General features: G+C 31.6%; 1 protein-coding gene across 1 annotated transcript; it reads right to left on the minus strand.

Moving 5' to 3' along the window:
- Positions 1 to 780: 780 nt before the first annotated feature.
- On the minus strand, positions 781 to 25560 carry LOC134720688 (uncharacterized). Its single transcript, XM_063583122.1, has 9 exons — positions 25446 to 25560; positions 19850 to 19997; positions 16952 to 17102; positions 14598 to 14681; positions 14065 to 14192; positions 7435 to 7556; positions 4661 to 5405; positions 3845 to 4066; positions 781 to 3385 (listed from the first exon to the last, which is right to left on the minus strand). Exons 1-9 carry the CDS (start codon positions 25538 to 25540, stop codon positions 3326 to 3328), a joined length of 1755 nt encoding a protein of 584 aa, XP_063439192.1. The 5' UTR covers positions 25541 to 25560; the 3' UTR covers positions 781 to 3325.
- Between the last annotated feature and the right edge of the window lie 439 nt (positions 25561 to 25999).

The raw sequence follows: 25999 nt of genomic DNA on the forward strand, positions 1-25999 counted from the left end.
GATTGTGTTCATTGTGAAGACAAGATAATGAATCAGAATGATGGTTGGTGTTAATGACACTTATTAGTTATATGGTAGCAGCAAGTTTTAATTCATAGATAAAGCTGGGGTACCCATAGAAACCACAGACTTTATAAAAAAGAAAATGACAATCCCATTCAATCAAAACCGAAGTTGAGTGCACCTGCAGAGTTCAACCTCGAAAACTCAGTGTCAACAGATTAGTAATGATCGTAGATAAACTACTTAGACTTGAATCATGTGGCAGTTCTGGGAGTTGGAACAACCCTTAGCTATGGATCAAGAACTTTTCATAAGGGGCGGTCCACTGAATGACCTAACGAAAAAGGGGGTGGGGCCACTCCAGTTATGCTTCAGTGATTCCCTATATAATCAACCAAATTTCCAAATGAAAAAAAAGGGGTGGCAATCAATGCATTTAAATAGAAGATTAGAAGATCATATCGTAGGGAAACTGTGTCCTAAGTTTCAAGGTAATTGGACTTTTCAACTTCATGAAAAACTACCTCAACCAAAAACTTTAACCTGAAGCAGGACAGACGGATGAACAAACGAATGCACGCAGACCAGAAAACATAATGCCAATAAATGGGGCTTCAAAAAGCTGTAGTACTTCAAGATTTAATTACCTTCCAATTGTAAATGAGCAACAGCTTCAAACAGAACCTAAAACTCCTCATGTTTATATTAGAATAGATATTGACCATGCAAACAGACTAAAATTATCAACTAGTTAATAAAAAAATTAGAACACATTCACAGATGTTATAAATTTATTGCAATGATTAAGTTTGATACTTACAGCAGACAAATAAGCACACATGTACTTATCCACTTATACAGAAGAAGATATTGTTCTATAATATCTGCCATAGATTACCATGAATATGTATAAATAGATGCTCAAAATAGGCTGCAGTTCTCAGATTTGTCTAACAATAGATTTTAGTTTAACTACATATATCATCAAACAGAGTTCCAATGTCCCCCGCTTCACACCTATAAACCAAAAAATTAAGTTCCATTTTTCAGAAAAATCTCAGGGAAAGGTATGCTTAAAAGCACTTACAATGTACTTTTCCATATAAAAATTTAACAACCACCAAATGTACATATAAGAACACTAAAAATCCAATTTTTCTTATAAATTTTTATTTCTTCATGGCAAACCTCTGCTAAAATTAATTGATGGGCATTTACTTTCGAACTTGTCCAATATAAACCTCTGATAAAACTTAAATAAAAATCTGACATGAACTGTATGTGTGAAAGGGCTTTCAAGACTGGACAGACAGACTACAGATGGACGGTTTGGACATACAATCAGTATTTAAATGTTCCCCACAATACATCACATCATCTTTTGCACTAACTGGGTGTTTCAAGATAGTATTCAGACATGTTAAAAATATTGCCATGGATGGCTTAATATTCTGTAATTTCCTATAAAAAGTTTTTATATTCCCATAATGTGTTACAGGATAATATTACAATTTAACACTCCTTACATCATGAACATATCTTAGAGAATGTTATTTCTGTCAATTTAAGAAAGTTTAAATGCTTACACATAATCTCAATCAAAATGTTGCATTCATAATGGATCAAATACACATCTATAGCAAGTCATTATAGTAAGAATGTAATAATTTACTGAAAAGTACAGAATAAAAATTCATTGCAGATATTTAAATACATTTCCCCTACAGTCAAATTTCTACACAAATTGTAAAAAAAATATACAATTACATGTACTTATATTCTTCAGTGTTTTTGCATTGGATTCAATACTACTTCTTAGTTTTTGACAGCCACTTCAACCCTTAACACTATTCATAGCTATGACTTAAGCCCTAACCCAACATAAAACCTAACCTAACACTAAAATAACTAACGCCGCCAAATATTAACGGTATAAGAATCTTTAATTTTCCCCCCTTATATTTTCTTCTGTATATTTTATATGACATCTATCATGTCTATGAAACATAATACAAAATTGCAATTTTTTTTAACAGAAAAAGACCCAACAGTAAGTGATAGGGCAATGACAGTCTTATTGAATAATTTAAGAACAACCACTTGGACTTTGTAACCCTGTTCAGTACTATACCTAATTTTTCCTTTCTCTTAAATACAACCAATAAGAAAATCATTAATGATTATATATATTCCACAAATCTTTTAGTGCCTCACAAGTAATATGAAGCTGAAAAGATATAGAATTATGTTTGTGTGACCGTGACCTGTAATCATAACTCATGAGTCATGACCTTGAAAGATGTATTAAAGTTACACCATCTTTCATCAATATATCCAAGCAATGTGTTGTTATTCAAAAAGTTCTATATATAGACATGTTAGACTCAGGGTTAACTACAAAACCTAAGGTTGCGACCATGACTTCTTTTTCTTCATCAGTGATTAAAATCCTAATTATTTATCTTGACCTTAGATGTACATAGGTTAACTTATGTTATACAATAATGGAATAGCTTCAATGAATTTTGTAAGCTAAGGGATAATTGGGGTATAAAAGTAAACATGATGATGAATGGAGCTGATGGCACATTATTATTTCAACATACTGTGGTTTGTTTATTTTTTTATGGATACCAACTTTTGTAAATAAAGTCAAACTTGTATTTCGTGGATAATTGATTTTGAGAATGTGCAAAAGTTTGTTTACAGGGTTTTTGAAATTTGTACTCCTTTCAATATTTATACTTGTAGTTTATCCCAAAATAAAAATTGGTATCCAATGTCAATGATGATGATTGGCAGTATTTAAAATGTAATTTGCTCCTGACTTACAAAAAAGTAAATAATAAAAATACTTAACTACTAGGAAAATTCAGAAATTCCCTTCCCTACTTGAAAATGGCAAAACAAAATCAAACAAATGAAAAACAAATGTAATATTCCTGACTTACAAAAATTGCAATATTTTTGTTCCTGATTACAAAATCTCGAAACAATAAAATACTAGAGAGCTTTTAAAGAACAAAGTCATATGATAAAGTTGAGATGATTTGAAAAATAGCACTAAAGTATGAAAATACACAAATGACACAAAATAATTTGAATATGCTGATGTACAATAAATTCTCAGCTAAAAAAAATGTGACTTGTTAGTGTACAAGATATTTTTGTTGTTGCAAATTGTACATACAACATATAAGTATTATGGCTATTTTTGTTTGTTTTATATATCAGTCAATGCTTTTATCATGTTTATATACAACCGAAAATCGCATTTCCCAAAAGATCTAAACTGCACCGATAGTAAATGTCTTTTTTTAAATCAATTTGACCAGTCTTTCATCAACTTTCTAAGCTGTCTCAATCCTGCCACTGGAGAATGCTGTAAAAAATAAATGAAATAATTAATGTTACTTAAAACATATCTGACACCGGGTTTAGCTATTGATTATTTGACTATTTAGAAACACATAAAAGTTTTTGTTAGTTCCTTTCCTCTGAAATACAAATTTTTGTTTTTAAACACACAAACATTAAACTTCTGTTTTCCCAACTCATATGTGTCAAATTAAATTTTTCACCATTTCGAAAGCATCAACTTGTATGAAGCCTTATTTAAACATCTTTTTGTTTATTTGCAATTTGTTGAATTTTGTGAATGAACAGGAAATAACACTGATGACATTTTAAAGCAAGTACAATCTATTTCATTAATAATTCAAACGGGAATACCAATGGTCTAATCTATATGAACTGCTTCCAATGTGAAGATTATGTTTTGCAGATTTCATTATTTCTTAAGCAGCAAAATAATCAATCACCATTGTTACATGTAACTTACTTGCTTGAAATGTTCTGACATGGAATCTTCCTGAGGCACATCAAAGAAGGATGGACATATAACTTGTAAGACATGTTCCCATGGATAGCTAGATTTTCCTCTATCACTTTGGGACACATCTGAAATCTTCTGTGGTGAGTAACTTATTTGTTCTGGTAATTTGTTAATCCAAGGACACCAATATCTGTGTTCTTCCAATGGATTGAAATGATCCTTTTTCACCTGAAAATAACATAAGCTTCTTGAATTGTCCACAACTGATTAAAATCAATAATAAATGACGTTCTCATACCTACAAAATCCTTGGACCTTACTCATGTTACTGATCACCATTGCTTACTACATTATAAAATATATACTTTGTTTTTTATGGTTTGTTTAAGTTTTTTTTGGGGAAAAGGGAAAGTCACTTAGAGATACAGACTACAGAAAAGATCACTTGTTGATTTTTCTTTAAAGTTTATAATTTGGACAAACAATATGCAAAGAATAAACAGCTATGTACATTCATAACTGAATTAATTGATATTCAAGTTTTGATTTTGGCCTGTTTGAGGTAAATATAAAATCATTAAACTTACATATCTAAGTAGAAGAAATGGCATCACTTTCAAATGAAGTTATTTTCATAAATTGTTTTTGTCAAGTGTTTCTTAGCTATTAATTTAAGTTCTAAGAATATTGCATTTTTGTCAACTAGGGATAAATGTTGTCTTGTATTTCTTTATATATTTTCATAGAATACCATAGGTACACAATGGTACATATTCTTCATTTCATTCATTAATGTACATAATTTGTAAACGCTCAACCTACCACTTTTAATTTCTTTCTTCTAGGCTGACTTTCTGTGTCCTGTCCTGGACGTTGACTACCATTCTGGGCAGATATATTGTTTATCAGACTAACTGAGTCCTGATTTGTTTGAGATGTTGATTTTAGCGTTAGCGCATCATCAACTGAATTAGAGTCTTTACATTTTTCACTATCCCCATTAACTTTTTCATGACTAATTGTTTCTATACTGTCTGCCTTTGCAGGACTTCCCAAGTCTGTTTTCACCGGGCTTTTCTTATTATCACTATTGCACTTATCATGTGTATCACCATGACCTGTTTCAGGCGTATCCATCTCATTAACAGGATTAAGATCTTTAACAACACAGCTTGGCTGTGAAAAAATAAACTGATTATCTTCAAATAAAAATGGAGGTAATTCAGAACTAGCCGTAGGGTCCAAAAAGTTAGGCTGTGAAAAATTAAATCCACTCTCCAGTGATTGCTGGTCATCTTGTTGACTAACTATTGGTTGGTCATCAGCTGAATTTGCATTTGTGCCAGTAGCTACTTCTTCATCTGATTGAGATTTGCTGTCTGTTTGAGAAGAAATATTGTCAACTTTAAGTCCTTTAGTCTTTGGAGAATTTTGTGCTTCTGAATCAGACTCCTCACTTGAAATTGAATCATCTATATAGCTGTCTTCAGCATTTTTACATGCATAGTTCCATAAACCTACTTTTCGTCTACAAAAATGACAAACTATGAGTCCTGTCTTTGGATCACTGAAATGAAGAAAAAAAAATATACTGGCATATAATGAATTAATTTTTTTAATGTTGGTTTCTAATTGAAGGAAGGCCAGAATTTATTCTGTCCAAAATATCAATAAGTAAACATTCAAACTTTAGAACAGAAAACATATTTCCTTAATCAGATTTATGCATATAACAAGATTGTGTCCATAGTACTCAATTGCCCCACTATCACTATCATTTTCTTTGTTCAGTGGACTGTGAAATTGGGGTCAACAAGTCTAATTTGGTATTGAAATAAGAAAGATGATATCAGAGGAAACATGTGTATAAAAGCTAAAGTTGATTGGACTTCAACTTTATCAAAAACTACCTTGACCAAAAACTTTAACATGAAACAGGATAGAAAGACAGACGAACAGAACAAATACATAATGCTCCTTAGGCTTGGTGGTACAATAAAATGTTCATCCAGAAGATTTGAACTTCAAAATACATAAAATGTTCATACTTATATAATATTCAAAACAGTACTTTAACATGATATAAACAAGAATGTGTCCATAGTACACTGATGCCCAACTCGCACAATCATTTTCTATGTTCAGTGGACCGTGAAATTGGGGTCAAAATTATAATTTGGAATTATAATTAGAAAGATCATATCATAGGGAACATGTGTACTAAGTTTCAAGTTGATGTAACTTTAACTTCATCAAAAAGTACCTTGACCAAAAACTTTAACCTGAACTTCGTACTATCATTTTTATGTTCAGTGGACCATGAAATTGGGGTCAAAACTATAATTTGGCATTAAAATTAGAAAGATCATATCATGGGAACATGTGTACTAAGTTTCAAATTGATTGGACTTCAACTTCATCAAAAACTACCTCGACCAAAAACTTTAACCTGAAGCAGGACAAACGAACGGACGAACGAACGAACGGAGGCACAGACCAGAAAACATAATGCCCCTCTACTATCGTAGGTGGGGCATAAAAAGAAGATGTGGTATGATTGCTAATGAGACAACTATCCACAAAAGACTAAAATGACACAAACATTAACAACTATAGGTCACCGTACGGCCTTCAATAATGAGCAAAGCCCATACCGCATAGTCAGCTATAAAAGGCCCTGATAAGACAATGTAAAACAATTCAAACAAGACAACTAACGGCCTTATTTATGTAAAAAAATGAATGAAAAACAAATATGTAACACATAAACAAATGATGCATGTTTTTACACAGAAGTAACATTTTAAACAGAATATATATTGCTTCATTATAAAACAATAAATAAATCATGAAAGAGTACCTAAAATTATGTGTCAATTAATATCAAATATGCAAGCCAACATTTGTTTAATATCACTTGCCTTGTGTTCAAATGGTCATTGATTGAATTTATTTATGCTGTTTTAAGGATGTATTCTGCTGACGTCTCAGTCTCGCTTAAATCTCGCTCTTGATTTATTTAAAAAACAAGTGGAAAATATCAATGAATTTCAAAAATATTATATAACTAAATTGTGTATTTACAATGAATAGTTTTTGAGTAATCCAGTTTTCACATTTTACAACCAGTCAAGACAGTCTTTTTAGCCAAAATTTTGAGAAAGTGGGTGAGGGATACAAAAAATGATTTTACAACAATGATGTACATCCAATATAATTTGTATTTTTTCAATCCTTTCTAACAAAAAAGTTGAAATAATATGCATTTTGTTCTTAAAACTAAGAAAAATCATGAATTTACAAAATTGACAGCATGGTGAATGTGACACAAAAAAGCATAAAAATATGATCAAAACTTTCTTATATTAACACCTACCTATAGTGTTTTTTATGTCAAATTTATTCAGATTGGTCCACTTCATCTTTATTGAAAGTATGAAAAAAAGTTTAATTGTGGAACTGTGATTTTTTTCACAATAATAGCCCCACAGGGAAAAATTTGATGAAAAATGGGAAAAGAATCAAAATTGGGTATTTTCAAAGGGTCGTAGCAAAAAAAACCAAAAACACCACCATATGCTTTATATGTGACTTACCTAACTTTCCATCCAGTGATGGCCATACTAAATGTTCCTAGGTCAATGTTGTCTAAATTATGGTTCTCTAAATGTTTCTCAGCAGCACACTTCATCTCTTCTAAATGATTGGCTGATAAACCCTACAGGAGAAAAAATGTACACACTGTGGATTGGTTATTATTTGTGGGGTTCTTGGTTTCATGGAAGTTATGAAAAAGTTTAAATATAAATAATATGACACGATATCTACCAAGTTTGTAACCTAATAAATATCAAACAAAAAACATTTGAAGAGTATCTTACAATTTATCAGTCTTCAATAAAAAAAAAAAAGTGTCCCTCACCTTAGTCTATGTGCATATTCAACAAAGGACACAGATGGATTAATGACAAAATTGTGTTTTGGTGATGCGTTTGTAGATCTTACTTTACTGAACATTCTTGCTGCTTACAATTATCTCTATCTATAATGAACTTGGCCCATTAGTTTAAACAGAGGAAAATATTTTGTTAAAATTTACAAAAATTTACGAAATGACTATGAAGGGCAATAACTCCTTAAGGTTCCACTTAAGTCAAAATATAGGACACTTCATAAACATCTAAACTTTGCCTGTATGTGTCAACCTATGATGAATAAAGTCAAAAAATATGAGAACATATGTTCATTTAAACATACTTAACATATACACACATTGTATATTGTAAATAAACTTGAAATTGTTATGTTGTGACCAAACCGGTTCTTGGGGTGAACACTAACTTTTAAAAAAAATCTGGAGGCCTGCTAGACGACTTAATTTGTTTAGAATTGGTATGGAAGAATACTGTTATATATAATGCCAGGCGCGTAGCTCCCTATACGCCAACACGCAGTTGCGTGCACATCGGTTCGGCATGCCAAAAAAAATATTGCAAAATTAAAAATTTATAAATCAAATTTTACACTATGTTGCCACTTTTTTGATTGATGAAATGTCATTAAATAACGGCATTTGGTTTCAAAATAGAAGTTTTATTGGAGATCATGCATGACAAAATCGGACACTGTAACTTGTATCTTTTACAAGATTTGAATTTGTTATACTCAGTCTAATACATGTAGTTTCGGAGCCCATTTTACAGAGTACGGTTTATCTGTTTGGAATGAGATGTACCAATCGGCATTAGCTTTAAACCCTTCGATATCGTTGAAACTATGCCACGGCGATGTGTTCGAGGGAATACCAGAGCCACTCATCCTGCAAACACGCCAAAACAGTATTGGAAAGTCATTTTATTTTGCGTTTATAGACCATATGATAATGGAACTGGAGAGTGGAGTCGCGTCTAGTATAATCAGAAAATCGCTTCTTTGTGCCGTATCTGCTTCCTCGTGTTGTAGGAAATATAACAAACGAACAAATCTCAACATTGTGTGAGACATACGAAACTGACCTGGTATGTAATTTTGACGAATTCAATTGGGAGGTCGCTCGATGGCAAACACGTACACTGGTTTATAACATCTCGCAAGTGCTACCGTGGTGATCTATCAGTGTACTACGTCTGTTGAAATCAAATCTACGATCAACAATGAACAATGACAGGTTATCATCGCTAGCATTACTGCATATTCAACGATATTTCAGTGTGAATACTGACAAATAAATAGAGAGGCTCGTTTCTGCCTAGACCCGAAGAGCAGATTTTGGACAATTCTGTATCAGAAAAATGTGTAGTTTATGTTTTCAATTAACCATGATTTACTTTATTCAGAAGCTTTATGAATAGTTTTACATTCATAAATTGTTTATAAGTCCTATCTACATGTAGCTCCTCTTTCAACTGTCCTATGACCGAAAGCCGAAAAAAACACATTTTCCTGCATAAAAGGTCCCAAAAATTTTTCGCCTTGCTCCGCTCGGCGGTAGGTGCTTGCACATCGTTTCTTTCTAGCTACGCCCCTGAATGCAGGGCAAGCTCATGTTGATTTTTCATACAATGCACCGATTTTCGAGTTTTGGTCAATTTCAGGTATCTATGTGAACGAATATCAAAGGTACAATACAGAAATTGGACAAATATGCCATTAAAACATATGTATGTGACAAATCAACATGAGCTTGCCCTGCATTACATGTAACAGTATTCATCCATACCAATTTTAAGCAAATTAAGTCGTCTTGCAGGCCTATAGATTTTTTTTGAAAATTTGGTGTTCACCCCAACAACTGGTTTGGCCACAACATAACAATTTCAAGTTTATTTACAATTTACATAGTGTGTATATATTAAGTATGTTTAAATGAACATATGTTCTCATAGTTTTTGACTTTAATCATTATAGGTTGACAAATACAGGCAAAGTTTAGATGTTTATGAAGTGTCCTATATTTTGACTTTAGTCAAGTTTAGTGGAACCTTAAGGGGTCAACTGACAAAAAAACGAAAAATTTCCTTATAAATTACCAATTGAGGGGCAGCAACCTAACAACAAAGAGAATGTGTTTCTTGGTTGAATCTGCTAATCATAATAACAAAGAATTATATATATAAATGTAAATTAAATGAAACAAAACCAAATATGATTGAGTTAAAGAATAAAATAAAATAAAAAAATACCAATTTCTTGAAAAATCATATTGCAAAGAAAAATGATAAAGTCCAAGTTTGTGAAAAATTTTGGACTCCTTTACATGTAATATTTAACTAAGTGTTCTTTTCATATTATCTATGTTTAGTTTAGAGAAAAGAAATAATTCATAAATTATGAGCAAAGGAGTAGTTCCGGTAAGAACCGATTTTATGTTCATCTGATGAAAGATTTTCACCACTTTTAAAACATGTCAGTGTCTATTTCATTTGAATCAATTAGTTAATGTGAAAGATTTTAACTGATTAAGTCATTAAAAACGATCTGATTCAAGCTCAAATATTAAAAATCTACCAAATATGCCAAAAATGTCACTTTTCAGATGGTTTTTTGTCAAAAATGAAAGTGGCCACATCTGTGTTCATCCTCAACCTTTATGTACATGATATATGTTATGTATTATCATAAAATACAACTTGCATTTCAATACTAAGGATGAACAGGAATGCGGCCACTTTTGTTTTACACGAAAACCGTCTAAAATTTAACTAAAATGCTAGAATTGTGAAGATTTCAGTAATTAAGCATTACTTAATGGTGCTAGTACCCGATATATGTGCATTGTATTGTCAAAAACAGCCCATATTTATGTAGCAGAATCATTCTACTGTCCAATAAATAACTAAAAGCTTACATTTTAACAATTTTTTAAAACTGCTATATTTTGGGGCCAAAAAGGGGTCTTACTGGACTCTTATATATTCTGTATTTACCCCTTAATACCATTGTCAGGTGGTAGTGAAATAGGGTGTGAAAAAACCTGACTATTGAAAAACAAATAAAAGAAAGAAAAATAACTGGTTGTCCGATTCATCTGAAAATTTCAGAGCAGTTACATGTAGATCTGGACTTGAAAAACAGTTTAACCCCTGTCTGATTTGCTCTAAATGCTTTGGTTTCAGAGTTATAAGCCAAAATCTTCATTTTAAACCCCTTTGTTATGGCAGCCATCTTGGTTGGTTTCCTGGGTCACCTCACCGCACACAATTTTTATACTGGATACCTCAATAATGGTTGTGGCCAAGTATGCTTAAATTGGGCCCAGTAGTTTCAGGAGATGACTTTTGAAAAAGATTATGAAAAATTGGTAAAAAATGAATATAAAGGGGAATAACTCCTTAATAAGGGATAAACTGACCATTGTGGTCATGTTGACTTATTTGTAGATCTTACTTTGCTGAACATTATTGCTGTTTGAAGCTTATCTCTAGCTATAATTATATTCAATGTAATAACCAAAAATGGCAAAATTTCCTTAGAATTACCAATTTAGGGGCAGCAACCCAACAACAGGTTTTCAGATTCGTCTGAAAATTTCAGAGCAGATAGATCTTGACCTAATTAACAATTTTATCCCCATGTCAGATATAAGCCAAAATCTACATTTAACCCCTATGTTCTATTTTTAGCCATGGCGGCCATCTTGGTTGGTTGGCAGGGTCATTGGACACATTTTTTAAACAAGTTACCCCAATGATGATTGTGGCCAAGTTTGGTAGAATTTGGCCTAGTAGGTACAGAGAAGATTGTAAAAGTTAACGACACTGGACGCCAAGTGGTGAGAAAAGCTCACTTGGGCCAGGTGAGCTAAAAACCAGTAAACGCCACAAATTTGAGTAGCTTGAAAGTACCCATAAAAGAGATGGCTTTGTCTTTTTTGTGTTTTTTTTTATATCTGATTTGTTTACCTAAGTTTCTTGCAATTTACAAGTTGAACTGTGAACTATTGCTCTTTAAGTATTTATCAGGAAGTTGATGCAAATGTAAATAGACTTCATATGGTGAAGAACGCTCATAGGTAAGTTTATTTCGATTAACAGAAAGTTTTGATTTGTAGTTCCTTAGACAAATGTGATTAAATAACATACATGGCCAATTAAGTATTTAGTTTATACAGGTATTTGGAAGTTGATAATTAATGAATATATAACCATGTATCACACAGTAAAACATTATCCTATGATTTTTTTTTTTTTAGAGTTTATCATTTTTGGAAGCTGATTAGTATAAGCAAGGAGGTTATATTAGAAGGAGAGTGAACACTCTGCTTGATACAACATTAGCATCCCCAGGATAGCACTTCGATCAGAGAAAAATGACAAAATTATAAAGAAACCAACATGTTTATCACCCACTTGACATGGCCCTCTGATGTACCGGGCTGTTACCGTGAGTAGTTCGGGCTATTAGATAAATCGCATATGTCACGTAATTGTTATCAGTGACTGGGTCATTAAAGTTCAGGTGTATTTTCGGTAACAATGCAGTGTATAGGTGTTTATGATATGTAAAAAGATCGGACGCACAATTTCAAAATCAATTGTCTGTCTACGGTGAAAAAAGATAAAGAAATGACAAAGTTATGAAGTTTTAAAGGAAAGTTAGTGAGCGATTTTTATTCAGTACTACATTGCTTTAAACAAAGATTTTCGCTTCACCTGTCAATTTCTGCTTATGAGAATTGGCAGGTAATAATCACAGAAAATATACGAATATGCAAAGTACTTTAGTTACGGTGACCGGTAACGACCGGAAGGAATATTTGCAATTGAAACATAGAGAAATGTATCGGGAACAACGTAAAAGTGACTTTCTGTTATGACTGTTGATATTAACATTGACGGCAATGAGACAGATATTCGTTATATTTCTATTGGTAATAAGTTTACATTTAACATAAAATTTTAATTTTTAATTACTTAACAAAAAATATCAAAAAAAATCTGATTAACATTTCAATAATTGTATAACCGGTGTTTCCGTTCTTACTCGGGTATGTAATTAGGACAAAGTCTCCCTCTGTGTTACACAGTTGATCCCAACTAATTATTGCGAAGCCTATCATAGTTTTCCACAGATTCACCTGCAAGTTACCTGTCGATTTAAACTTTTGTAAGTTCTATTGTCCCATCTAACAGATACAACAGGTATTGTTCTCTGTATAGTTTATTCACTGGGACCTTTAAATTTCTTCTAGGAGAAATATATCACTCATTGATTAATTTACCTGAACAAAAAATTGAACTGACAATGCTGGAAATATATGTACAAATAAGTCATTATAAAACTGCATATGATGTTGTATTTATTCAATCAATAACACATTTTCAATTTGTTTGATAGAAACACTGATTTAAAAATTAAAAGTTGACTTCTGATCAAATTTCAACATTTTACCTATTAAAATTTGCTATTTGTTAGTCTGTTCACAAATTAAAACTTTATTCGCCATTTTTACATATCTATTTAAAACAAAAAAAACGCAGCTTTAAACAACATTGATCAAATCAATTTCATTATAGATGAATAGCAGATATTTCAAAGGTGTTAAAAGAACTGCAATTTAGGGCATTCAGACAAAGAATTACTAAGAAATACTTCTTTGAATATGTGTATTTTCTTCATAAAATTGGCCAAAAATTGTTGTCCATTTTTAGGTCCTTTTCAGTAGGTGCCGCAATTTTGTCTCAGTTTTAAAAAATAATCATATTTGTTATATAATATCATTTACTAGTATATGTCTTTCATTTCAGCTATCCCTTGAAGTTATTACACCTCAAAATCATAAAACGGCGAAATTGTGTCCCCGGCGAATAGGGGCACCCCACTCTACATGTATTTCAATCAACAAATAAGATATTTTTTTGGTCAAGCAAATTAATGAGAGATAGATTTCTCCTAGAAGAAATTTAAATGTCCAAGTGAATAAACTTCACCAAGAACAATAGCTATTGTATTGATTCAATGGGACAGTTAAACTTGCAAAAGTTTAAATACCTTGGTAAAGAGCAGACGACTCTGTGGAAAACTTTCATTTGGTTCGCTATAACACCCACTTACAGAAAAGTCGGTAACATTTCATGTGTAATTATCGTCTTTCGTTATCTCTCCTCCTAATATAACCTCCTTGGTATAAGTATTTCTGAAAATTAATATAATCAATATTTTCTGAATTTTTTATAATTATTTTTGGTAGAGCAAGATAACAGTTTTCTTCTAAAAAAATAACATACCTTTTCTTCAAAAGATTTCAGTGAGATTTCAGGTAGACGACTTTGAACTTTTTGTAAACTATCAATGTATTCTGTTATACAGCACACAAGTTTTCTTTTATCTTTGATTGGAATATAAGAATATCTTTCTAAAAATACACATTAAGGTTTATAATTACGGGAGGCCTGAAAAGTCTTATTAGTTGAACTGATCTAAGTTCTAAAAATGAAAAATATTGCAGTTGATTATGAATAATAAGTTCAAAAATGAAGTATATACATATGAAATATATATGTTTACATTAGCATTTTAGTTTTAAACTCCTAATCGTACCAAAAAAATATCTGTTCAGTTTGGGTATATTTTCAAGTTGATTATAATTAGTTGACATCATTGTTAAGCTCGATTTGTTATACAGTACAATACAGGTAACTGGGGTTTTCTGAGAATAAGAACCATCTGTGAGTATAAACTATAATATTTACTTCTTTAATGTGAGATATTTAAATTGACAATTTTTTTTAATTTCTCAACATGCTCAACATGTAAATACCTGGACTTGGATAAGCTGGCCAAAAACATGACTTCAGATGTGCAGTTCTGAGATTATCTTTTAGTTTCATGCAGCTTTCATGATCTGAAAGGAGGTATGGTTAGATTATTAAAGAGTTACAATGCATATAAGGGCAACACTGACAACAATGGATAGATATTTGAAACTGCAGTTCATGTAAATGTATGCATATTAAAGACATAATCTAAATGTGTGTGACTTTCTTTTTAAAACATTTACTTATTTGAAGCCTGTGGTCCATCATTATGGTGGCACAATTAGCTGTCAAAGGAGTATTTGATTGATTGATTGATTAATTGGTGTTTAATGCCACTTTCAACACTATTGTGCTATTTTGTGGAAGTCAGTTTTTAATGGTGGGGAAGCTGGAAGGATAAGAGTAGTGAAATTCACAGATCCTTTCAATTTTATACTAGTTTAACAGAAGAATTAAATACATGATATACTCTAGACACTTTAGTACAGAAATGTTCATTGTGAAGTCGCTTTGAAATTGATTCAATTGGCCATGTTAACACACAGTTTTTGGTAACCATGGTAACATCAACAAGGTCTTTCCCAAAGATTTTTTACCCACTACTATGTGTGACATCTTGTAGCACTTTCACAAAGATTTTTTTCTTGTAGAAAATGTTTTTTATTTTGGACAAGACCATCAATGGCCAGGGTTTCCGCTGGCGGTCACCAGTTTTCGAAATGTGAGCAAAAAAAAATCAGTGGCAAAAAAAATTTGTCATTTCCGAAAGGATTTGGCCAAAGAAATATATAGAAAGATTCATTTTCCTCCATCTTTTTTATTTACTTTTTTTCGAGATTCTCGATCAGGCAATACTTGGAATTCACCTCGACCTCATTAAGATTTGGACAGAAAATCAATAATCAGCTGATTGCATTTTATAGCTATCCACAACTAAAGACGACAACAAAGGAGGTATAAATAAAGGTGTTGATTGAAATGTTTGACAAAATGATATGGTTAAATGGCTTCTGCTAAATGTCAGATACAGAACTTATTTACCACTTTGCGATGCACATGTTTGAAGCAAACTTTTGAGGTCTCCTCTCCTTTTAAAGATAGTTTAGAAAAGAAAGCTGCTGTTGTGATGAAAAATGTTCAAAAGCAAAAAAAAATCTCCAATTTAAAACTTTAATTATTCTTTGGCTTTAATATAAGTAATTGATTTATAATAGGGAGACTTCTTTAAAATCGTTTGAGTGACACATGTGTTTCAAGCATAGTTTTACGTCTCAACCTTTTCCTTTATGATGGTCAAGAAAAGAAAACTGTTGTTATGAAGAAATCTATCCAATAGGTTGGAAACAACCCCTGGATTGAGAATAGCCCTTTCATGTTATGAATACACCTGAAATGAGGGATCAATTTGATATGATAAAAGCTTTTGTTTTGTTGTAAAAACGGTGAGTCCATACCTGCCAACTGTCACTATTTGTGTGGGATTTCCCCCATGGAGGCTCCCAAATTGAAATTTTAAAAGAGCAATTTTGTCCACAATTTTAAACAAAACAATTTCTTTTATAAAGACTAAAGGCTTATTAAAGTATGAAGAAGCCAAAAGACAACATTAAAATGTATTTAAAAGCCCACTTCAAGGTTTTTTAGGACTATGACAGCCATCTTCCACGCAAAACCCCCATGGGCATTTTGAAAAGTTGGCAGGTAAGAAAACCACTTCTTAGTACATAAGGGCACATCAGTATTTTTCTTTTAAAGAAACTTTCCCTACGAACAATACTGGTATTATATAATCAAAACATGTCCATTAATTTTGTTATATTCCATGACTTTAGTCTTCTTTATTATCATGATTATTAAAAGTATAGAAGGCCCCCTCATTTAGAAAAGTTGTTTAAAATACAATGAATATTTTCCCCTTTTATGTTAAAAACAAAATCTGTTGTTTTTAAAGTAAATGTTTATTCATTAAATGTAGACTCTAAGGGGGGGGGGGGGGGGGGGGGGGGGTAAGAAAAAAAGGTAAATTTTAATTTTTTATATTGGTTTGGGGAAAAAATAATTGACCCAGGGGAAACCCTGAATGGCTGATGTCTTATATTAATACTTATTACAAGCTCTCAATTTAAGGATACATCAGGACTTTTTCCTCTATTGTATTATAAGAAAGAAATTTATAGTCCTATAGCAGCTGTCTGCCAAAAATTACAAAATGAAAATCTGACAGACTTATGTCTTGTGAGAACATTTTAAGGATTGTACATGATTAGATAGATGTATTTTGCTTGATTTTTTTAATCAAAAGTGGCTTATATCTTTTACTTAATATAATACAACTGAAAACATGATTATAAATTACATATTAGACTGTTAGCTCTTTTTGGTAGCTGACCACTCAATACTGCTTTACATCCAACACACTGTAACATGTCTGTTTCTTTATTCTTCCATCCATATCTTGAACATATCAAGGGAGATAAGTCTAATGGCTTGGCAAACCATGACATCATCTGACATTAGTTAAGACAAATATGTTATGAAATCCATTTAACAAAATACCAACCACTTTTCTAACTCAGGAATAGATTACCTAATTTATTTCACAGATGACTCTTTTGTAGACAAAAGCGGAAATACAAAATCTATGATGAGTTTACTTATCGATCACTTAATTTCAAAATTGAGCAATAGATGACATACATTGTACATGTGTTCTGATGCTAGAAAATGAATGCCATTATCTTGCTTCTAGGTGAGCCAAAAAAATATTCATTTCCTCATTTTTTTATTGTGAAATGTTATTCAAATTACATTACATTTTAAAAAAATAGATTTTTTTTACCTCAACTAATTAAAAAAGATATATATTATCATGATTATAACAGAATGCAATTCTTGCAGGTGATTGACAATTTTTCTTTGATGACAACAGATCTTCTACCTAGATCAATAAGCATGATAAGAGTGAATGAAAATATACTACAATCAAATGTCAAATGTTGTGAAAGAATTGTCAAACTTTTTGGGTCTTTACAAATGACAATAAGCATCCATTTTATTAGCATATGGACCATAATTTGGTATTCGGCCTTTGGTTTCTTTTTGTATCCTTTTTTATAAGTTCTAAAATTTTAACTTTTATTTTGTGGGTTGTGTTGGTGTAAGAATAGTATGAATGAAACAATTGAGTTTTTCGAGAAAAAATTAATACATTTTGATTCACCGTTTACATGACATGAAACCAAACAGGAAACCAATCTTTATTTTCTTTATTTTGCACAATATAATTCAAAAGGCATAAATAAACACCATTACTAGTGTTACTTGCTTCATGTTAATATTTAAAATCTATTTTCAATGTTATATTAAAGTTTTTTTTAAACCTGACAGGAAACCATAAGAAACCGAAAGCATTTTTTTATTTTATTTTATTGCAAAATCTGCTTAAAATAATCTGAACAGTATACTTTTTCTTAAAATCCATCTTAAATGTAACAGTATTATAAAACTCCTAAATATGTGCTTGTTTTGAAAACAATTAGCACAATTTATTCAGAATTTTCCATATTTTCTTCATTGATACAGGATACCATAATCGTTGTATCTTGATGTTTAAGCCAAAAAAATGTATTTATATTTGGTTTTGATATTCCAGTTATATACAATTTATTCCAAATCATTGACAATGTAACATTCTTTAAATCCAGTAAAAAAAAACACTTTTAACTTGGAATTAAAATCTTTAAAATAGGCACAATGTGATACTTGTGACCTGTACACAATCTACATGGTTTCCACATTTGAATCTACTTTAGTGGGCTAAAATCAATAAAGTACTTCCTTTCAAGTCATGCATGGTAAAAGTTTACTTCTCCTTTGACAAGTTTATTGCGTTTCTGATAAGTGTTTGCAGAACATGAATAAAAAATATTAATTAAAAACTGTGACAAAGATGCCAACTTTGTACATTCCAAGTGTAACGGTATATTAACATGTATTTTTTATTGAATTATATTTATTGACCTAAAATATCCAGTAATATTTACTGCTGAAGTTAAATCAATCCAACGAGCATTGGTACAATGATAAGAGACGTAATTTCGATTGATTTTTCCAAGGACTCTTCACGTCATTATCGGGAAACGAAGTGTGTTCTAACGTCTGTCAAATATGAAATCGATTTTGTCAAGTCATTGGGCATTTATTTTCACACAGGATCGTATGTAACATTATGCACATAGGAAAAATAACAGACCACCGGCGCAATCTCTTTGATAATTGTATTTTCCTCTTTTAAACAAGACGAAACAAGTCTACAGATTATGTTTGCTAACATCCCGTTGGAAACAAAAACAATGTTTAGACCTAGTATTTCGTACATCCGGCCGTAATGGCGTTATCACATGTTAGTCACATGTTTTACGTATGACCGGAAATGATTAGAACTTAAGGACAAAAACAATTTTAATAAATAACTGGACTTCTGTTTCGTGTGAAATGTAACGCATAACGATAACGTCATTTTCTTACTTAATTATTACGAAGATCAAAAAAAGAATGTAAATCATCTCTGATTTACCTGTTTGAACATCTCGCGAGAGTTCATATTTGCATATTGTTTTTAAGAATTCTATTACAACAAAGCAGATTACATCATCTAAAATTTTCGTTAGGAAATCGGACACAAAAGTCACGCCACTGTTCATACATCTGCTACATAAATACTTATAGTTCTCTGCATTTTCTTCTCACTATTCTTATTGGTCGATGTTCTTTGTTATTTGAAAGCAAAAGTTACGAATTTGCCGGTGACGATTATCTATAAATCAGTCAGCGTTATGCTCGCGAGAAACGACACAAAAATACAGTTGTAGAATCTTTGTAATTCGTATATTTCAAATTTTTTTCTAGGGAAGAGTAGCATACACTTGTATGTTGATAAAAATAATGGCATCTTTAGATGTAGTTACAACTTTTCTTACAGTAATTCATATTTTATCACTTTTCTATAGTTATAGGAAACGGAGCCCAATAGCAAATTATGGTCCATATTTGAATTTTCATTATAATTCAATTTTGTTCAAGCTTTTGATTTTTATTTGTTTGGATTGTTTCATATTTTGACATGTCATTGCATATGTGTGTTTTACACATTTTGTCATGTCTGTGCGATTTACAGCTAACAATAAGGTATCGGTTTCATTCATTGGCAATTATACCTTATCCCTTTAATTATATTGTCAAATCAAAAGGATACATCATAAGATTGAACCCTCTCCAAAAAGGCTTCCTCATCTTGGGAATCAACATTCCTCTTTTTTTGTTCAGCTGTTGTACTTTGTATCTTTATATCATGTGAAGCAGCAACATTACTCTCAGTTGTCTCTTCTGTGAAAGATCGCTTTCTGAAAAAGAATCTATGTATTTACATGTATTTATATTAGAATTTAAGTTTTTCTTAATCCTTTAACAATCTCTGTCATGTGTGTCTGTATATACATGTACATCATCATGTACTACATTTGTATATACATTTGTTAAATGTTTCTTCTTGAAACCATATGTCATATTGCTGCTTCTAAAAATAAGGTTATGAAAAACATGGATTAGCACACATTAGACAATGTTAGAGGTGACAAATTAAGAAGACATGTTAGAGCCTTAGACATTTTTAGAAGTCCTATTTAATTTTACACACACAACGATATGCAATTATTTCAAACAGTTGTCAGAGCTCATTTAGGATCAACTACATGTACAAGTCTACTACTGTACATGAAGTATCAATTTGTACATATATATGTATTATTAAAATACACATGACTTGTTTTTCATAGACATTAAAGTTAAGTTTATTGAATAAATGCACTGTATTTTTACCCATATGGTTTGAAGGCATACAGCATACATGTACATAAATGAACATAATAATTTTACAATAAATGATTAAAAAAAAAACAACTTCACATTGTAATTGTTTGAAAAATAATGAAATTCAAATGCAAACTGTCTGAGGGTAACAAATCATTTCAATCAAATGACTATACTCCTGGTTGTTGAAATGCCAACTGACTGATTTTCCCGGGGAAATAATTATAATGGTCAATTATGAGATTTATTAAGCGAAAAGTAGAATAGCTGTAATCACTCATTTAACACCTGTTGAAAATATTAATTATCTGGGGGTAATAAACTTGTCAAAAGCATAAAGAAAGGTAGATTTATAGTATTTTAATGCGAAAATATTTTTACACTTTCAAATTGTAAGTGACGAAATTAATTTGAAATACTTTCGTCAATGCGAAAACCCTTTCGTAAATTACGAAAATGACGAGCGTTTTTAATTAAAAAAAAACAAAAATGCCTTAAGCGATCCAAGTTGGTATATCAAATTTGACAACGGAAGAACAGTTGTAACAGAAACTACAGTACAGTTCAAGAGTACCAACTCTCCCACACCCTACACCGAGGAAAATGTCGGAGCCACTCCGACATTCCTCCCAAAATGTTGGGAGGAATTTGGGAGTAATCTCTCCCAAAATCAGGTAAATGTTTATTGTGATAACGAGCTCACTCTCTACACCAGCTCACTCTACACCGAGGAATTAATTGCCCTTATCCTACTTTGATCTATACCGGCACAAGACTGAATGGGTAATTGGATTACCTGACAGGTAAAGGTTGAAGTAATAAAGAGTTATATTTCCGGTCTACTGTACCAGTTTAAGTGTCAAACAGGTGTATAATTTTAAATGTCTTTTATACTAATTAAATTTCATTTGTGGTAATAAAAACTAAAGTCAAAATATTTTCGTATTTTTTGTAAGCCCTTCTAAAAATATCTTAACCTTAATGTACTTGCTTTTAAAAAAAAACCGATTATAAAATATAGCGGAATATGTGAAAAACAAAATATTCTACTTCAAAGTTAAAGTCTATAAGTCTAAAAGTTTTATATATGCAAGTAAAAAGGAAAATTTATTCACCATTCATTAGACAAAATGATTGCCCCGTATTAATTGTGTAAATCTACGGCATTTTCTTTTTACGATTATCTAATTGCTGGAATGAATAAAAGATTTAAAAGCAAAATGTTGTTGTTAATTCTTTCAATTGTATTTAAGTTTTATAAAAAATGAAAACTACTTAATTTTGACCTCGATGTCTTCACCGGTAAATTAATATTTTATTTACGAAATGAGCATACTTGTGTAAAAATAACCGGAAACTTTCGCTAAATTAATCTGAGCAGTTAAATAAAATTACGTGTTTGAAAGTTTTGTATATTCAAATAAAAAGGAAAATATTATTCACCATTCGTTATGCTTAACAATTACGGCATTTTCGTTTTACGATTTGTTGGCAGTACAGCAGAATAATTACATTTCCGTTACAACAGGAATACTTCCAGCTGCATTAATTCGTCTTTGTTTAATATTAACTTTCGCACAATGAATGTAAATTTGTGTATTTTCAACAAAAGATTTTAAAAACAATTATTTGCCGTGCGAAGACAATTCCACGATACACATCTCAGTTATCAACAGTTTGGGTTGAACTTGAACTTGACTTACTTAACAATGTTAAATGCTAAAAATAGTTAACATTAATGTTATCCACAGCACGAGTTTTTTAAAGGGCGGGAAAAAATATCGCGTACTAGTAAACTCAGGTGACCTTTCTGGCCGACCGTGGGAAAGTCCATTCAAGGTTTCTAAAGTTGCAGAACGACATTTTTGTGCAATCGTATTGAGGCTCCAGAAGGTCCTTTTACAATTGATTTATCGGGAAAATATAATTCTTATCCGAATAAACGTGAACACATTTTTAACTATTTGAATTTTAATGTTTTATCTTTCAAAAAAGAAAGTACATTAGTTATATGTCCATGGTCAATAATATAGATTTACAGTTGGTGATGTATTAATTGAAATTATGATGGAAATTGTCCGGGGTGACTGATTGTATTCAAATGACAATAATCATGATAATACGATAAAGAAATGCCAATTGTAGGCGGTTGGGAAATTTTGAAAATAAAATGATGACTGATTTAACTGGAATAGAATATTATGATGGGCAATTATGAGGTTTGAAAAATTTTATTAATAATTAAAGGATTAGTGACCTATCGGATAGGATACGCGGATTACTTATCATCACAACTTTTAACATCTTTTGTAAACGTAAAATGATTGAGCGGCATAAACTTGTCAAACATATGGAGACCGGTAGAATTATAGTACTTTAATGTGAAAATATTTTTACACTTTCCAAATTTAAATGACGAAATTGATTTAAATACTTTCGTAAATTTGACAACCGTTCCGTAAAATACGAAATTGACGAGCGCTATCAATATCACTTGAAATTATTTCCTTTGTTCAACAGAGTTGTCATTTTACAGTTTCTGTTCGTAATTTAAATTATTCAAGTCTGTATAAATGTACCGAGGTGGTGAAACATTATATTTCACATTGCTCAGTAAACTAAGTTTACTTGATGATCCGAGCGTAAAAACAACATGATTTTATTAGCCAGTTGATTTTTAAATAATGAACAGTTAATGCGCCGATATTGCTTATTGAATAAGTTACAAAGGATACTTATTGTGGCAAAATCGTCCTTGTTGAAAGAACACAATGTATGACCTGACTGGACTGTAATAGAAACACAAAATAACAAGTATTTTCTTCATACTTTTTCGTATGAACGTTTTATTTTAAAGATAATGGCACAAGACAAAAACATATAAGATAATAATTATCTTATTCTAAATGATCCTAAATGATATTGTCACATCTTTATCTGTCAAAGAAAGGAAAACATTTGCTCTATTTATAATACCGTGATTTTAAAGCACACCTGTGCAACCAAGATCGATTAAATGTTCAAAGGTAAATTATCTGGGTAATCCAATTATGTTGTCACGCGTCGTTAATTTTAAGTACATCCGATGGGCAATAAACCAATTAACAGCCACGCGGTGTTGGGAGAGAATCTTTGGAGGATTTTAGGAGTGAAATCCGCGGTACGCGGTGTGATTCCGAGAAACACGGAAATCGGACAAAAAAGATATCGAATCGATATGTTTGGATGGTACTGTACATATTTAAGCCTCCCAAAGGAATAGCAGTTTAGGCCGCACTTAAAAATATTTTGGTTTGCCCAAACCCTACACAAAGGTTGAGACAGTGGGTACTGTAGGTAGGAAGGCAGCATTTTCTTTTTTGTTTCAAAAAAAGGAATTGAAGAATCAGATGTTTATTAGTCTTCATGCCTATTTGATTAAAAAAAAACTTCTTCAAATCAGGACAATAAAAGAATTAGAGTAGGCAGCTTTTTTCTGGGTAGGTAGCATTTGGGCAAACAAACCTATTATTTATTATGGCCTTAATAAAATTATTGAACGTGGCTACATACATTTTGTACTTGTACACCCATCCCATCCGAATGGAGCCCTGTATAAATTTAAACTGGTATGATTTTTTTATATTTAAACTGTAAATCCAGTGTGGAAGCCAGAGTTACTTGAAACAAGTGATAGTACAATGTTACATAGATAAACAATTTTTGAAAAATAGTAATGACTCATTGACATTGTATGTTTTTTCATGTATGCCCTCTTTGGAAAAAAAAGGGTGTCAGGTAGTAGTCCAAATAATAAATGACGTCTGGCAAGGCTATTTTATTTTTTTTCTGGGACGCCTTCCTACGACCAAATAATTATGACGTCTGGCAAGGCTATTTTATTTTTTTTCTGGGACGCCTTCCTACTACGTCATAACGCCGAAGCCATTTTTTACGTCTGGAGTTTGAGAGCAAATTTTGGGGGGGAACTTTGAAACCTAATTTTGACAAGAAATTTTTATTGCCGGTTAGAAATTTTGACGTAGTCACAAAGCCCTACCTTTTTTGTGCTTATTGATGTAAAATATTTATTTTGTTTGGCCAAGATTTCCCACACTTGACTTCCGGTGAATATAAAATTTAAAATCCTTTAAAATTTGACAGACCTAAATTTCCAGATAATGTAAATCGAACGTTCCGGAAATTCGGAGCCATTAAAGTTGACCAGATTTTAAATTTCATATTCACCGGAAGTCACGTGCCGATGGTAATTGTGGGAAATCTTGGCCAAACAAAATAAATATTCCCCCACTTCAAATGCAATCTTATCTTGTTTTATCCTTTCTTTTGGATATTTCTGGAAATATTTTACATCAATAAGCACAAAAAAGGTAGGACTTTGTGACTCCGTAAAAATTTCTAACCGGCAATAAAAATTTCTTCTCAAAATTAGGTTTCAAAGTTCCCCCCAAAATTTGCTCTCAAACTCCAGACGTAAAAAATTGCTTCAGCGTTATGACGTTGTAGGAAGATGTCCCAGAAAAGAAAAAAAAATAGCCTTGCCAAACGTCATAATTATTTGGACTAGTCAGGTAGGTGAAACTTACATATAAATGAAGAGATAAATGAAAAATGAACAAATTGATATTCGATTTATATAATTCCAAGACCATCCGTTGGCACCAGAAGTGACGAAGCAACGCATCTATTTTGGATGGGCAAATATCCACTTTGTGATATGGGACGAGCTCTGTGTTTGTCTGGCAAAACAGCCGTGGGAAAATCGTTGGACGTCAGAGTAATCTCAGACTATTTTTCTATAGACAAGTGCCTGTGCACTGTAAGATATGATATTTTGATTCGGCATGAGTACAAATAAACAACACAAGCTCTAAGGAGCTTTTGACCGAATGATAACGTGATGAAAAATACATATTATTTCTATTCTATACTATCCAGTATGTTTCTATCGTAGACTGCTCAAAAGGAACAAGGAAAAATACCTTTTTGAACTCTGCTCATAACTTGGTTTAGAAATAAAGGATGACAACAAGTTCTTAAGTTTTCTGTCGGGTGTTGCGCTGTCGACGGTATCCATTTTGAAAATTTTATCAGTACTCGGACGTTACAACAAAAATGATTGGACGAAGTCAGCCAATCGACGGATATTTTACAAAGTTTTTTTTTATAACACTCTGAACAAGTCCGAGAACTTTCCGGAAAATTATTTGGAAAACTTTTATAAAATAATATAACAGAGCAACGTAACATAAATAAAAAAAAAAATCTGTTTGAATAATGAAGTATCTGTATATGTATCTGTATTTTCTATCTTCTGCCAATTTAGGCACACCTCCAAAAATAGGAGTAGGAAAACTATCCACCAATATATAAAAAAAAAACACAAAAAAAAACGGTCACACTCAGTCTATTGAATTATTTACAGTTATGTCACAATCCTCCACCAATAAGACAAATTGTCACGGTTTATTTACACACACACACAAAAAAAAAAAGAAGTTTCATCTGCTTTTTAAGTTTAAATGTTTAAATGTCA

The sequence above is a fragment of the Mytilus trossulus genome, chromosome 1 (assembly GCF_036588685.1).
Source record: "Mytilus trossulus isolate FHL-02 chromosome 1, PNRI_Mtr1.1.1.hap1, whole genome shotgun sequence".
NCBI classification, from domain to species: Eukaryota; Metazoa; Mollusca; class Bivalvia; order Mytilida; family Mytilidae; genus Mytilus; species Mytilus trossulus.